The following is a 13,893-nucleotide window of genomic DNA, read 5'->3' on the forward strand; positions in this document are numbered from 1 at the left end:
AAAAAACAGACTCTTAACTATAGTGACAAAATAATGGTTACCAGAGGGGAGGTGAGTGAGGGGATGGGTGAAATAGGTGATGGGGATAAGAGTACACTCCTCATGATGAGCACTGAGTAATGTATAGAATTGTTGAATCACTATATTGTACAGCTGAAACTAATATGACACTGAATGTTAATTATACTGCAACTAAAATAATCTCCCCTGAGTTTCCAATAAAGAAGACATACAACATCAAACACCAGTAGTGCCAAAATATTTACTGAAGTTTTCAAATCTTTCAAAAATGTCACAAAAGGCAAGCAAACACAGTGAAACTAAAGATAAGTTTGACACTGAAAACTAGTATCTGGGTAAGTCCATACAGGCATGTGGGGAAAGGGAGTATCTATGAGTATTTACTATGATTAAAACACTGTGTTACGGTTTTATACATATATATTATTTGATCCCATTCAGGAAAAATTATCTCTGACTAGGAAAGTATGGTCACACTCTCCCCCATCAAAAAAACAAAACAAAACAACAACAAAAAAAAAAACCCACACAAAACCAAAAACAACAAAAAGAAAACAAAGATTGTGTCATCTATTAATATCATGCTAGTCTATTACCCATCCAACCCACCCAAGAGACATCTGAACTTGGGAAAGATACCTTTGAATAATAATTCAACAGAGACCAGATTAAGGACCTTGTAAAGTTGCATGTTGAATTGTAGAAAATTGATAAAGCATAATGATGTCTTATTTGTATTTTCTGATAGAAAAATTTACCTCCAGGGTGATAGTTATATTTCTCTGTAGGATGCTAACCAGTTTTAATATCTTACTTTGCAATCTCATTTCGTCAAGGCCTTTGCTACTGATTAAATTCCAATTCTTCACAATCTCTTCAAATTGCTGTTATCCTGATGATGAGTTAAGAAGCACTCCATTCATATGAGAATTATGTTTTCGATGATTTATGAATCTGTGCTTTGATAATCCTCAAACAACCACATGAGGTAGGTAGTATATCCTCATTTACAGAGGAAGAAAGTGAGTCTCATAGGAGGCACATTATCTGCCCAAGGTGATAGAGATAAGAAGTCATTAGAGCTGGAGTCTGAACACAAATCTGCCTGAATTCTTTTTACAGGAACTACACTGGTGTCTCTCACGTGGACTGAAAATCTGCTTTGGAACATTTCCAGAAAATGAACTTTATATATGTTTATATTTGAATTATAAGCATGACAGCTAAATATCAAAAGCAACTAACTATGAATGACCTAAGCCTGAGTATTTAAATAGTAACTGAAGATTTTATTAATTTGTTAGGTTTCAAATCTGAACTTTTTAAAATTGGAAATACTAAAAGTATTTGCCCATACAGTACTCGGAATGTTATCATTACAGTGTGTAATTCCAGTGCTATGCTGGTTTCATTAATGGTTCTGTATGATGCAGGGTAAGTTACTACTGAAGCTGTTATACAGGTCATTGGAAGGTGTTTAGAATACTTACTAGAGAGCCTGTCTTGGACATTTCATGAACATGTCCCTGAGAGCTTTGTGAATACATTTGACCAAATTCCCAGTTTATCCCACTGTAAAGATGCTCTGATCTACTTTGTCTTTAGACCAGTAAAAAAAAAAAAAAAAAAAGTGAGGAACACCAACATGTTTTTCTATTCTTCAGGTCATAAAGGTGATGTGTTGTCCTGGCTGAACACACAGGTAGTAGATATTAAGACTAGAGAGCCACAAGGTGCTCTTAGTCTGAAAGCACCATGGTATACATTGTACATCTTAAAAATGTATCTCAGGAAAGGTTGATCTCACATATATGTGTTGATCTGCCAACAAGCATGCTTTTCACAGCTGGGATGTTTACCTTCGGAATGCACCCTTTTATCCACTTGAAGATCCATTCAACATATATGCCAATTTACAAGTTTTTCTCCATAAATAAGATTCTAAAGTTTAGGTCAGTTGGTATGTAGGTTGATAAAAAACCTCTGCTTGTATTGTGTGGCCTTTATCCAACAAATCACAATTTAGACAGTGACCATCTGGCCTGGTTTCCCCATAGAGTGCACTCCTATTTGGGGGGCACTGGCAGCTGTCTACCACAGATTTAAATTAAGTGAGGCAATCTGCCCCCCCCACCCCTGCCCCTGATCACAAATGCTTGAGCCAGCTGAATTTCAGCTTCGGCTGAAGTGAAAATAACTATGTGGTTCAAATTCATCTTGACTCACAGTTTCACTGTTTTATCCTGGCTAAAGCTGCTCACTGTGTCTGTGGTTTTCTTACATAAATTTTCAATCCAGCTAGTACTATTATACGGTGTCTTTTCCAACCCTGATGCTGGGGGTGGATTTTTAGCTCGCATATTTCTTCCAGATGTGATAAGCTCTCCATAGCCTTCTTGGTGAGCAAAAGCATATCCAGACCTTCTTGAGCTTGACCTGCGAGTCTGAGGTCTTTGGCTACGTAAGGGTCTTGCCTTCTTTTGAGATTTTTGCCTCTGACGGATCTGGAGAGGAAGGAGAGTCAGAGTGAGATTATGTATCCAAATGACAGATTCCAGGCCCTGGGCCACTTTATTAAGAGAAAGCTTTTTCAGTAGAAAGATCAACAATAACAAAATACTTACCTTCATTGTAAAAGGAGGTGTTTCACAAAAAAAAAAAAAAAAACCAAGGAATTTTCCAACCAAAAGATTACAATGGGCACCGGTCAGTTTTTATTACTACCAACAGACTATTCAATGAGCAAGAAGTGTTAAGACAAATTTCATTATTGTGTTCATCTTCTACATCCATCTTAAAAGAGTAGGTACAGAACGATTTTCTAACATGCACCATCCAAACACAGTCAGTATAACCATCTATAATCCTAATCCCCCCAATCCCCCCAGTTTCCCTCTTAGAGAATCTCAAGATCCAATAGTCAGTAGTAACTGGACTAAGAAAATTTAGAAAATTAGAGTCAGAAATTCCCAGCTCTTGTGGTAGGTCAGTATATCATGAGATTTTCAGGGTTTTGATTTCTTTTGGATTTTTTTATACAGACCTTTAAAGAACTCAACATCATTTGGGTGAGTTTCCAACATTTCTTTCATTTCCCTCATGAAATGAGGAGAGAAAGACCCAAGGTTTGGTGCAAGCCACCCTGTTCTCTGATTCGGCTGATCTCATGGAGTCTGACTTTGAGGTCAGGAGAAAGCCATTAAAAACAGAAAATCATGATCTGACTACACACTGGAAGAAATGAGTATCATCTTCCTTCCTTCAGCTCATCCATCATTTTCTGGGTTTATTTCAGAATGAGCTCATGGAGCCAAAGGAAAAGGACAGACCTAACAGGGGAATCTGTGAATCATATCAGAAGGAATCTTTGCATGTTTTGGACTCAGAATGTGGAGGATATCCTGGTAAGGGACATTCTGCCTCAGTTCGTCTCAGTATCATTGGTCTGGTCACCATCCCACCAGTGTCTGCCCCTTCTCATGATGTGACTACAAATGAGTGTCTCCCCTTTCTTTCTCCTTTTTCTCTTCTTTTTTTAAAAGATTTTATTTATTCATGAGATACACACAGAGAGAGAGAGGCAGAGACATAGGCAGAGGGAGAAGCAGGCTCCTCACAGGGAGCCGGATGTGGGACTCAATCCCCAGACCTGGAATCACACCTTGAGCCGAAGGCAGAAGCTCAACCACTGAGCCACACAGGTGTCCCTCTCCTTTTCTCTCTGTCTGGGTCCAGACCTAACTTGAGATTGTCTTGTTTCTACTACTCTCCTCATGAAATATGTGCTCTTTAAGAATTTCTACAATCTGTTCTGTTTTCCTTTCAACTTCATAGTTTTTCAATCCAGTCATCATGGTGCTTTTCCCTTTCTTAATCTGTTCAGAAGGTGGCATCTCCCTATGTTTTTGAATCAGCTACTACACTTCTACAAAAATTTATAGTCCCTTCACCTCATACCTTGTCCCTCTTTTACTCTACTCTTTACTTGACCCCATGTCGATAACTTTCCTCATAGTTTGCCTTTGCCTTACAACAGTTGTCCAAAATGCCACCAGTAAGCTTCTTTTTTTAAAGTCAACTTTTATTTTTTAAAAAGATTTATTTATTTATTTGACAGAGAGAGAGCACATATAAGCAGGGGGAGGGACAGAGGGAGAAGCAGGGAGCTGGATGTGGGGCTCTATCCCAGGACTCGAGGGGTCATGACCTGAGCCAAAGGCAGATGCTTAGCTGACTGAGCTACCCAGGTGCCCCAAAAGTCAACTTTTAGAAATGCCCAACCTAACTTGTAATTCATGACTCTGTACCCCCATTTAGTCTAGACATTTATCTTCATTAACATTCACAAAACTAGTATGTTCAGTTGTGAGCAATTCCATCTATGGTATGGGATATCGTATGTCTACGGATGTTTCCAGTGGGAAGTTCGTTAGCCCTTTCCCGTGCTTCCAAATCAGGCACAGAAGAACATGATTCCAAGAGCCAAAAACTAACTCTTCAAGTATTTATAAGCACTGCCACATACCTGGTCACTCAGGGTCGGGAATAAATCCACCTTTAAAAATCGGAATACCACCACAGGCATAACTGAAGCCACTGTTGTTAAGAGAATAACAAGCCAGATGCACTTCTGGGTCAAAGAATGCCGTGCATTTCCTATTATTAATGAAAAATATACATAATTATACAAAAATATGCTGAATTATTGAATGAATAGGCTCCTTGTCTATTCTCATAAGGTCTTTTTTTGAAATGGTGAAGTTTGGGCTACCTAAGGAGAACACCACTAGGCATCTTCCCTGGTATATAGTATGTTCAGAGGCAATGAGAAGGCAAGAGTGGTATTATCACCCTTGGGAACTGCTTCATGGCCCCATCACTTGGAGATAGCCAATCAGAGCCCAGTGTTCTCTGATCTAGACTCAGTCCAGCTTCACTCATAAAATAGAATTCTCTCACTGAGCCTCAAGATCCCTCGACTACAAAGCAGCCATTATTTTTAAAAGGCACATTCGCTCTTATAGGTTCTTGAATAAAATTGCCATATCAAAACTACACAATATATGTCTGTGGTGCAGGTACAATCTCAATGGTCTTGGTGACTGGCTATGCCATAAAAGGAGAGCTTTATCTATTACAGGCCAACCTTGACAATTCAGGCAGTAGCCTCAGAAAACCTGCCTCAAAGGCAGACTCGCTGATCTCTCTGACATTCACTGAGTTTTGAAGAACTCAAGGTTCCAAGGAGATCAGAGATGCTCTTGGATTTGTGAAAAGAGCATTCCTCTCACTGGCAGACTGTTGATGCAGCCATCCAACAGGCTAGTGCAATACTGTGGTGAAACTCATTCCAAAGTCTGAAGCCAGTTTACTTACTTGATACTCACACCTCATATACTGGGATGTTTGTTTAAACAAAGCAATAACGGTCAGTTAAGCAGACAGGCAAATTCTACAGGAACATGTCAACCCTATTTATATCACCAAAATAAACTTCTGTCCCTGTTGGTTTTCTAGAGATTTGCCGCAATACCTCCAATTATCTAGGTCCCCTCTCCCAAAACTAAAGTGTTAATACCATTTGAATGTGTTTTGGGTATGAAGGCTTGACTACTGATTGGTATGTCTGCATTTTCTGGCTTGGAGGATAAACTCTGCCCACCAAGAATGGTAGAATACAGTTGCCTGGGCAGAAACAAATTTGACTCAGTAAGTTAAAAGTCTCTTTGAGCTCCTTGAAGCTTAGTACCCCCAGGCATGGCTGAGAAAATAAGCTTCATTTTAAAACCAAACTCCTGCTTGCTGCTGGCTACTAAGGAAATTTTTTTTCTTAAACCCCAATGTTGATCTAACTTTTGAGAAGTCTCATTGGAGCTCAGTAATTAATTCCTGGAATGGCATGTGCTTAGTTGGAAAGAGTGGTCCCCACACAAACTACTTTCTCCAATTGAGGCATTCCAGTCTCATTATGTGTGCTAAAATGCTCTCTTAGGACTAGAAGTCTTCTCGTCAACGCACTGAACTTTCAGATTTGGCAACCAAAAGAAAAAAAAAAGGAAGAAAATAAAAAGAAAAAAGAAAAAAACTCCCTAAAAATAGTTGTGTCTTTCTTTCATAATATGCTTATTCTTATTCATAACCATCATGTTTCTATGTGGTTGCAGTCTTTTGGCAGAGTATTAATGTTACATATTAAGTAAGAGTGGTGCAATTTAAATATTTCCATGTACATGTAGCATTTAAATGGCAGAGCTGACACCTGAGCCCTGGCTGTCTAACTATAGAGGCTACTCTTTGTGCCACTTTTAGACTAATATCCAGCAATTTTTAGACTGCTCTAAATTACACATCATTTCTTTCCTATCTAAGTGCAGGTAAGTTCTACAGGTGGACTTTGGCAGTGATCATGGTGATAATGTGGGATAAAAGGGAGAGCCTAAGATTTCTTTCTCTTCCATTATTCCTGAACTTTTTACAGGCCTTCAAGTAGGGTATATGTGCTATGCCTCTTGTTTGCAAAGGGACAATCTATTGCATTGGGGCTGTTAGGAACCTATAAGAAGCTATCACAATAATTCTTCTACATCTGGCAGGAATAGTAGAGATCAATCTTTTGAATTCTTCTCAGACCTGAAAATTTTCAGATGCCTGATTCAATCCATTCCTAGAGAAAAGATTATTAGTCATCCCTAGTCCCACCCGACACAGAAAATAAATTACAAAGACAAATAAATGACAGCGTGACACTAGGCCTTCATAGATAGTAGGACTCAACTTACCAACAAATGGAAACTGGTTTGGGAAGATGCCAAAGATGCCATTACTGTGCATTGTAAATAAAACGGAGAAATAAGTGGCAATGCTGCCCCAGATGAAGACATGGTTAATGACAGTCCAGTAACTGGTATCCAAGGCTATCTGTAAATGTAAAGTTGGACTGTAAAGGGGAGGTCTTTGAGGATAAAAGAGTATCATTTTACTGAGTGATGTTTCCCTAGAACTGTTTGTGAGGAGATGCTTGCACCTATCTAGCTGCTAACCAACCACAGGCACTCCTACTTTCTGCACAACACTGGGAACTGACCCGAAGTCAGGTGGACTACTGTGTGGTAGACAACTGACTTCAGAACTTATATCTGTATGCAATATATCTGCCAACATTGAATCACAATCAGGAGATAAAATGTTAACCTTCTTTTTTTTGTTTATTTTTGTGGGTTTTTTGTTGTCGTTGTTAACCTTCTTTTAAGTGAGGAATAAGAAAACAATGATTTCTAATTTCAAAGTTACTTTCCAAATTGCTCTTAAAGCATTTCTGTTGTGAAAAAAAAAAATCTTCAGTAGTGAGCAATGCAACATTTTATAGTCTATACATAAATTTTCACATGACTATTTTACATGGATATAATCTGTTTTACATCAATATTCTTACTCATTTTGATGATCCTTTTTCTTAAATTATTTAATTAATAATAAATAAATCCTTAATCCTCTTTTGGGATAAAATTCAGAAGTGAGGATTCATGGTAACCTGGGAACACGTTCACAGCTCTTTTCTCTTCCAGTAACTCATTGTGGCAACAGCTAAAAATGGCCTCCTATCAGGGAATCAAGAAGCCATTGACAAATATGAATCCTGAGCTTTCAGAGAAAAACAAGTAGGTTCTGGCAACATTATTTGCATCTGCCAGGCCCCAAGTGGTCCATGTGAAGTTTTGCATTTCTAGCAGAGTCTGCTTCAAGACCACAAATTTCTCACTTCCTGAGGGGGTCCTACTAACATAGTAAATAGATCCTTTTCTGCATATGGAGATATGCTTCCTCTTCCCACTTATAGTTTACTTTAAAAAAAAAAAATCTTGCCCCATTAAAGATATTGGTAGCCTTGGATATAAACTGCAGAGGTTATAAAAAGACAGCTCTTTCTCTCAAGAGGCCTGAGAATGAGAGCCCTGCTATCCATCCTCAGCAGAGATACTGGTTTTCCAGTTCATTTGGCTGCCAAGACATTAGGCCAAAATCTTCAACTACCACCACCTGTCAATTCATCCCCATCAAGAGACACCAGTAGCCTGATGTGGGTAGGAATAGAAAAATCTGTGGGTAGGAATAGAAAAATCACAACCAATTAAAGAAGATTCAACTGAAAAAAGTAAAATAAAAAAAGAACAGGTGGCTCCTATTGAGGCAGCACTAATGGAAAAGACAGACAAGCATATAACCAAAAAAATGTAATGAGAACTCTTAAGGGGATGCAATTAGATCACAGAAAAAAAAATTCTGGAAGAAATAAGCATTATTTCTGATTTTAAAAATTCAATAGAAAAACCAAGTAAGAATAGTCACTGATGGGAACTGAATTAATATTCTGGAAAAAACAAATGGAAATAATATCTCACAACTGAGAGCAAAAACTTGAATAAATGGAAACCATGTGCAAAAAGATATGAGACATGAATGGAAAATCCATAGATGACAGATCCATGAGCCCAACATACAAATAAAGGCATCTTAGAGAGTAGAAGGAAGTAACAATTAAAGAAAGGATAGAAGAAAACTGCTCTACTATAGTGAACAAATAGCAAGATTTTCAGATTAAGAGGGCACTCTAAATCCTAGGAAAATTAAAGAAAGAAGTTACATTCTGGTGATATTTGTGAAGCCTCAAGACAAAGAACATAGATTTCTAGATAGAGAATATATTACTTACCAAAGGAAGAGAATCAAGCTAATATCAAACTGCTACATTGAAACTGTGTATAATGGAACAACATTTACAAAGTTCCTAAAGCAAAAGTCTCTGACTCAAGAATCTCAGACCTACCCGATGTATCATTTAAATGTAAGGGGAAAAAAGAAAGCTTTGAGCCTAAAAGTATAATGCCTATGTACCTTTTCTGAAGAAATTATTCAAGGAAATTGCTGCATATTAAAATTCAATAGAGCAAAGGCTTCAAAAGAATGGAAGACAAAAAGCATAAAAATGGTGGGAGCAATGATTCTTGTAAATTTATAGTTGGCTCCAAATGAGTAATGTGAGGATAAGCTACAGTATTAACTTAAAAAAAAAAATCTGAAACAGTCAAAAAATATGTTAAGGAAGCATTTAATAATACCCTGAAACTAAAATTCTAGATTATTAACATATAAGAGGGGAATAGGAGACAGGAGGGAGAAATAAGTAGATAGATACATTTCTAAAACTTTAATTTGGAAATGGACAGAGGAAGGGACGATCAAGATAGTGAAACATTTGATGAAGGATATAGTTACTATTTAATTTTAGTATATCAATATGGAAATAGAAATTTAAATGCTGATGAAAATGGGAGAAATCACTAGTAAAATTGGAATACAATAGTAAAACTTGTAAATTATTTATGACAAATAAGTTATTTAAAAATCATAATGCATCTAAGTATGAAAAGGAAAAAAATGGAATAAAGAATTTAAGATAATCATAAAATAACATGAAAGGAGCAAGATAAAATACGTAAATTACAAAATGAGTAGTTTAACTCCTTATCAAAGGAGAAAAACCAATAGAATGAGATAAGAAAGTAATGAAAATGAAGGGATAGGCCTAGATTATATATCAGTTATATGCAGGCTAAAAAAGCAACAGAAATAAAAATAATATAAAAAAATGAAATTTAAGTAACATCATAAAAAAAAAGATAAAAGCTACAAAAAAACCCACAAATAATCAAGAACCATTATATGGCAAATAATATAGTCTCAAATTATGTAAGGTAAAATCTCCTTGAAGTGTAAGAACTTGACAAGAATTGTAATCACAAGGGAAAATTTTAATACATTTCTCTCAGTATTTGACAAACATGGTGGTTCTTCAGAAATCTGTGGCTGACCTGGCATCCTGTCCCCAGTGTGTTCAGAGGCAAGCTGTTTCACTACAACAATGCAGCCATGTGGCCGGGTGTTGCTCCCAGAGGTGCTATGCTTGGCTCTGGCTCTCCCTGGTTCATTTGCTCTCCTGAAAATCCTGGAGTTACTGAATAGCTTTTAATAAATCTTTTGTCTGTAACTATGATCCTTTTTGGAAAGTAATATGTTAATATTAATGAAACATAAAATGTATGTATTCTCTGACCCAGGAATGAAAAAAAAACAAAATACCATTCTTTATCCATCGTATCAGTAAAAGTTAGTTCTGACTCCAGAAATTTCATTTCTAGGTATTTATCTGTCATTACATAAAATTTATGTACTAGTATATGCATTGTAGAATTGTTTCAATAACAGCAACAACAAAAGAAACATCCTGAATGTCTATCAATAGAAGGCTTATGAGTAAATTATTATATTATATATCCATATTGTGAAATTCTGTGAAGTTCTTTAAAAAGAGTAAGATAGATCTGAATGTGTTGGTTTGGAAAGCTGTTTAGAGTATCTTGTTAAGTAAGAAAGCATATTACAGAATAATATGCTAGCTGTGCTCCCTTTTTCTTGAACATATGTGTGTGTCCCAAAGCAAAGAAAATATATGGAAGGAGTTAAGCTATGGTTATCATAATAGTTAACCAGGGGAATATGGGAAGTAAAATAAGGTGGTTCATTTTATATTAAACATTTCTATAGTATTTGAAATGTTAAAAGGAGCATTATATAACTCAAATAACCAAAAAAAAAAAAAAAACCCAAAACCCAGTGTTTTAAAAAGTTGAGACTGCTAAATTTCAGGCTATAGCATTGGCAGGACACATAAGATTTATAACTGTAATTATAGACCATGGAAATTTCATGGAGGTTGTTACCCCAATGACAAGTTAAGCTTAGACAGCGAGGAAAGGATATTAATGCTGCTGTCAAAGTGAGCTTATTCGCAAAACTCCTGAAACTTATTATTCTATATATTAAAGACAGCAGTCTCTGAAGCCAAAACTGCAGTTTTCATGGTTATGAACACTTATGTGCTCAGGTCTGAGAATTCTATGGTAGATATTTTCAGGGCTTCAGAGAAATAAAAATAAGTGGAAGACTAAAATGCCACTAATTAGGAATCTATATTCCTCAAGTTTAAGTTTTCACATTGAAAAAGGACCTGTGTGTTTATCATCTATAAACAATCTCTCTCCCACTTTATTCAAGGGTGATACTGGTGTCCTAGGTGTCCCCTCATGGAAGAACAGAGATGGACCATTGAATCAATTCCCTGTAGCTTCCCTCTGCTGCCTGTAAAGAAGGGAGGTCCACGTGGACTTGGAGTTGGGAACCTGCGATCAGATCTGTGTACAAATCCTGGCCTGCCACCTTTGTGTGATTTGAACTGTAACAACTATTTTCTTATCTATAGTAATAATATTTATGTTTCAGAAGACTGTGAAGAAGATTAAGCAGGAGAATGGGATTATCTGAGAAATAATTCATTTGCATAGTAAATGTTCAATTAACAGGAGCTATTGTTACTCTGAAAATCAGAAACCCTGACCGAGGCAAGTGGGCCAGGTTTGCCTTCAGTAACTCTAACCTCTCTTCTTAATTCTTCTAGAGATTCTCTTTTCTCCAAACTCCAGTGCTTCTGGCTTTAAGATGGCCTGCTTTTCTTCTACTCTTTCCCTCTTTCTTCTCTCTTTTCTTTTTTCTTTCTTTCCTCTTTTTTCTCTTTCCACCCCTCCTTCCTCTAGACAGACAAGGAAGTATCTGATATTTCCTTTACGTCCAGTCAAATCTTTGTTCTCATATATCCTGAAAAATTGCATTTTAATCGGTCTTACTGTAGAATGAAAGACTTTGCCTCAGAGAATGCTGGAGTCAGGTCTGGGTTCCAATCCCGGATCTGGGACTTACTTTGTGACCTCAGGCAAGTCACTTAACATCTGAGCTTCATCAGTGAAAGGGGACAATAATACCTACTACATAGTGGCACCGAGAGGATTAAATACAATGCATGATATCATTCATAGTGGTGATGATGACACAGATTTCTGAAGGCTCCCACCAAGGGCAGGCCTGCTTTGGTAAGGGGTAAGATGGGCATGTAACTAAGACAGGAGGGATAGTCGGGTACCTCAATCAAATTCTTCTCACTTCCTTTGCTCAACTTTAATCTCCCTTTATCTATTTCTGCTTTTACATCCATTCAATAAAAACTTATTTGTGTCTAATACTGCAGTTTAAGTTGGAGTACAGCAGTAAACAAAGCATGCCAGACTTGGAAACTGCTGTTTATTCTCACTCACACCTACTCTGCTTCCAGACCTCCATCTCCAGCCTGGAATCTCTCCTACGTTGTTCTCTTGCCAAAAATGTCCTCAGTCTCCTTGCTGTTTCAGCACCTTCCAGCACTGACAATTAATGGTAGGGGGTATGGGTGAAGGCGGGGAAAAATCAGGTAAAGTAGAAATCTATGGGACAGGAGTATGTGGAGAAGATCTAGAGGATGTCAGCTTGTACATGGCAGAGGGCACACCCACCAAGTAGTGAGACCCAGCACCTCATCTTTACAAGTACAGCTCTGTGTATGCATTACTGCTTCTCAAGTGTGCCTAACTACCCTGTAGCCCAATAACAGTGTTGTAGGAAATGCCCCACATTTTTCATGGAACACTCACAAGTTCCTTAAATAAAAATCACGGAGTCGGGAAATAAGACTACTGGATCCTAGTCCTAAACCTGCAATGCAGTCACTGTGTGATCTTGGTCAAATTGTGGGCCCCAGTTTGCTATATCAACTTTAAATTATATGGTTACAGTTTTAACATATGACCACCAATTCTTTGAAATTCTGCTAAGAAATGGAGAATAATTCTCCCCTTAAGTGAATAGGGCTGGATTTAGTGACTCACTTCTAATGAATAGAGTATGAAAAGGGAAACATAGTTTACAATGGAGAAACCTGAAAAACATCATCTTAACAAGTAACCGAGGTCACCATCACCAGTAATAAGTCATGCTGGTATCACACGCTCCCTGATAGGAAATGACAAGAAAGGCATATCACCTTTTTGTGATTCTTCCCCCAAATCCACGATCTCAGTCTGTTCCTAAGAAAGCATCAGAAAAATCCAGAAACATTCTACAAAATACCTGACTACTGCTCTTCAAAAGTGTCAAGGCCATGAAACACAAGGGAAGACTGGAATGTAAGATCCTGGAACAGAAATAGGTAAGTAATGGAGAAACTGAGGAAATTTGAATCAAATCTGTACTTCAGTTAATAGTATCATACCAATGCTAATTTCCTAGTTTTGACAATTGCACAATGGTTATGTAAGATGGTAATGTTAACATTAGAGAAAAGCTAGGTGGGCAGGACAATGGTTGCCCTTGAGGACATAGAGGCAGAGAATGGATCTAGTGAGACAAATAGCCAATTAGGCCTGAATCAAATAGACCCAGATAACCTCACCCATAACATCTTGAATGAGGGACCAATGGTTACTTTGAATCCTAAGGAAGAATCCCCTCTGAGGAAGTACAGGTATCATTCTTATAAAACCCTACCATAAAAAGTAAGAAATTTTGAATGGTTTATTTTGAAAATTTCAAAAGATAGACTGTAAAATTCTGCCTTTTTTTGTGAATAAACAATGTTTTTAAAATAGAATTGTTTCTGTGGTCTCAATTTGTGAGAAAACAGAAATGTAATTATGACATCCAACAGAAACTGTGTACTTTATGGGGAAAAGAGCTTCTAAATCTAAAATTAACATAAAAAGACAGCACTGGCCTTATTACACTAGCAAATAAGAAAACAAATTATGATCAAGAAAAAAGAGAAAAAGATGTATAGGAATATCAACAGACTTTTTTAAGTTAAAAAAATAACATTAACCTAGAATTGATTTTGAAAAATAGATTCACTAAACATGCAATGCCTCATATCTTTTCCAGGTATTTTTTTACCCT

At 37.1% G+C, this 13,893-nt stretch overlaps 1 protein-coding gene and 1 long non-coding RNA gene across 5 annotated transcripts in view; one reads left to right on the top strand and one right to left on the bottom strand.

The window, feature by feature from the left end:
- Positions 1-13,893, top strand: part of LOC140622743 (uncharacterized) — a 120,264-nt gene that overhangs the window by 104,810 nt on the left and 1,561 nt on the right. The window contains exons 4-5 of the long non-coding RNA XR_012022432.1: positions 3,317-3,425; positions 11,134-13,150. This is a non-coding gene — a long non-coding RNA (uncharacterized lncRNA). The remainder of the gene's footprint in view (positions 1-3,316; positions 3,426-11,133; positions 13,151-13,893) is intronic.
- ATP8B4 (ATPase phospholipid transporting 8B4 (putative)) overlaps positions 249-13,893 on the bottom strand; it is a 236,410-nt gene continuing 222,765 nt past the window's right edge. For all 4 annotated transcript variants that reach the window (XM_072808445.1, XM_072808446.1, XM_072808447.1 and 1 more), the window contains 3 exons: positions 6,801-6,939; positions 4,547-4,677; positions 249-2,525 (listed from right to left, as the gene is read on the bottom strand). In XM_072808445.1, coding sequence (XP_072664546.1) covers positions 2,244-2,525; positions 4,547-4,677; positions 6,801-6,939 — 552 coding nt within the window. In that variant the 3' untranslated portion in view covers positions 249-2,243. The remainder of the gene's footprint in view (positions 2,526-4,546; positions 4,678-6,800; positions 6,940-13,893) is intronic.

The sequence above is a fragment of the Canis lupus genome, chromosome 32, assembly GCF_048164855.1.
Source record: "Canis lupus baileyi chromosome 32, mCanLup2.hap1, whole genome shotgun sequence".
Lineage (NCBI taxonomy): Eukaryota > Metazoa > Chordata > Mammalia > Carnivora > Canidae > Canis > Canis lupus.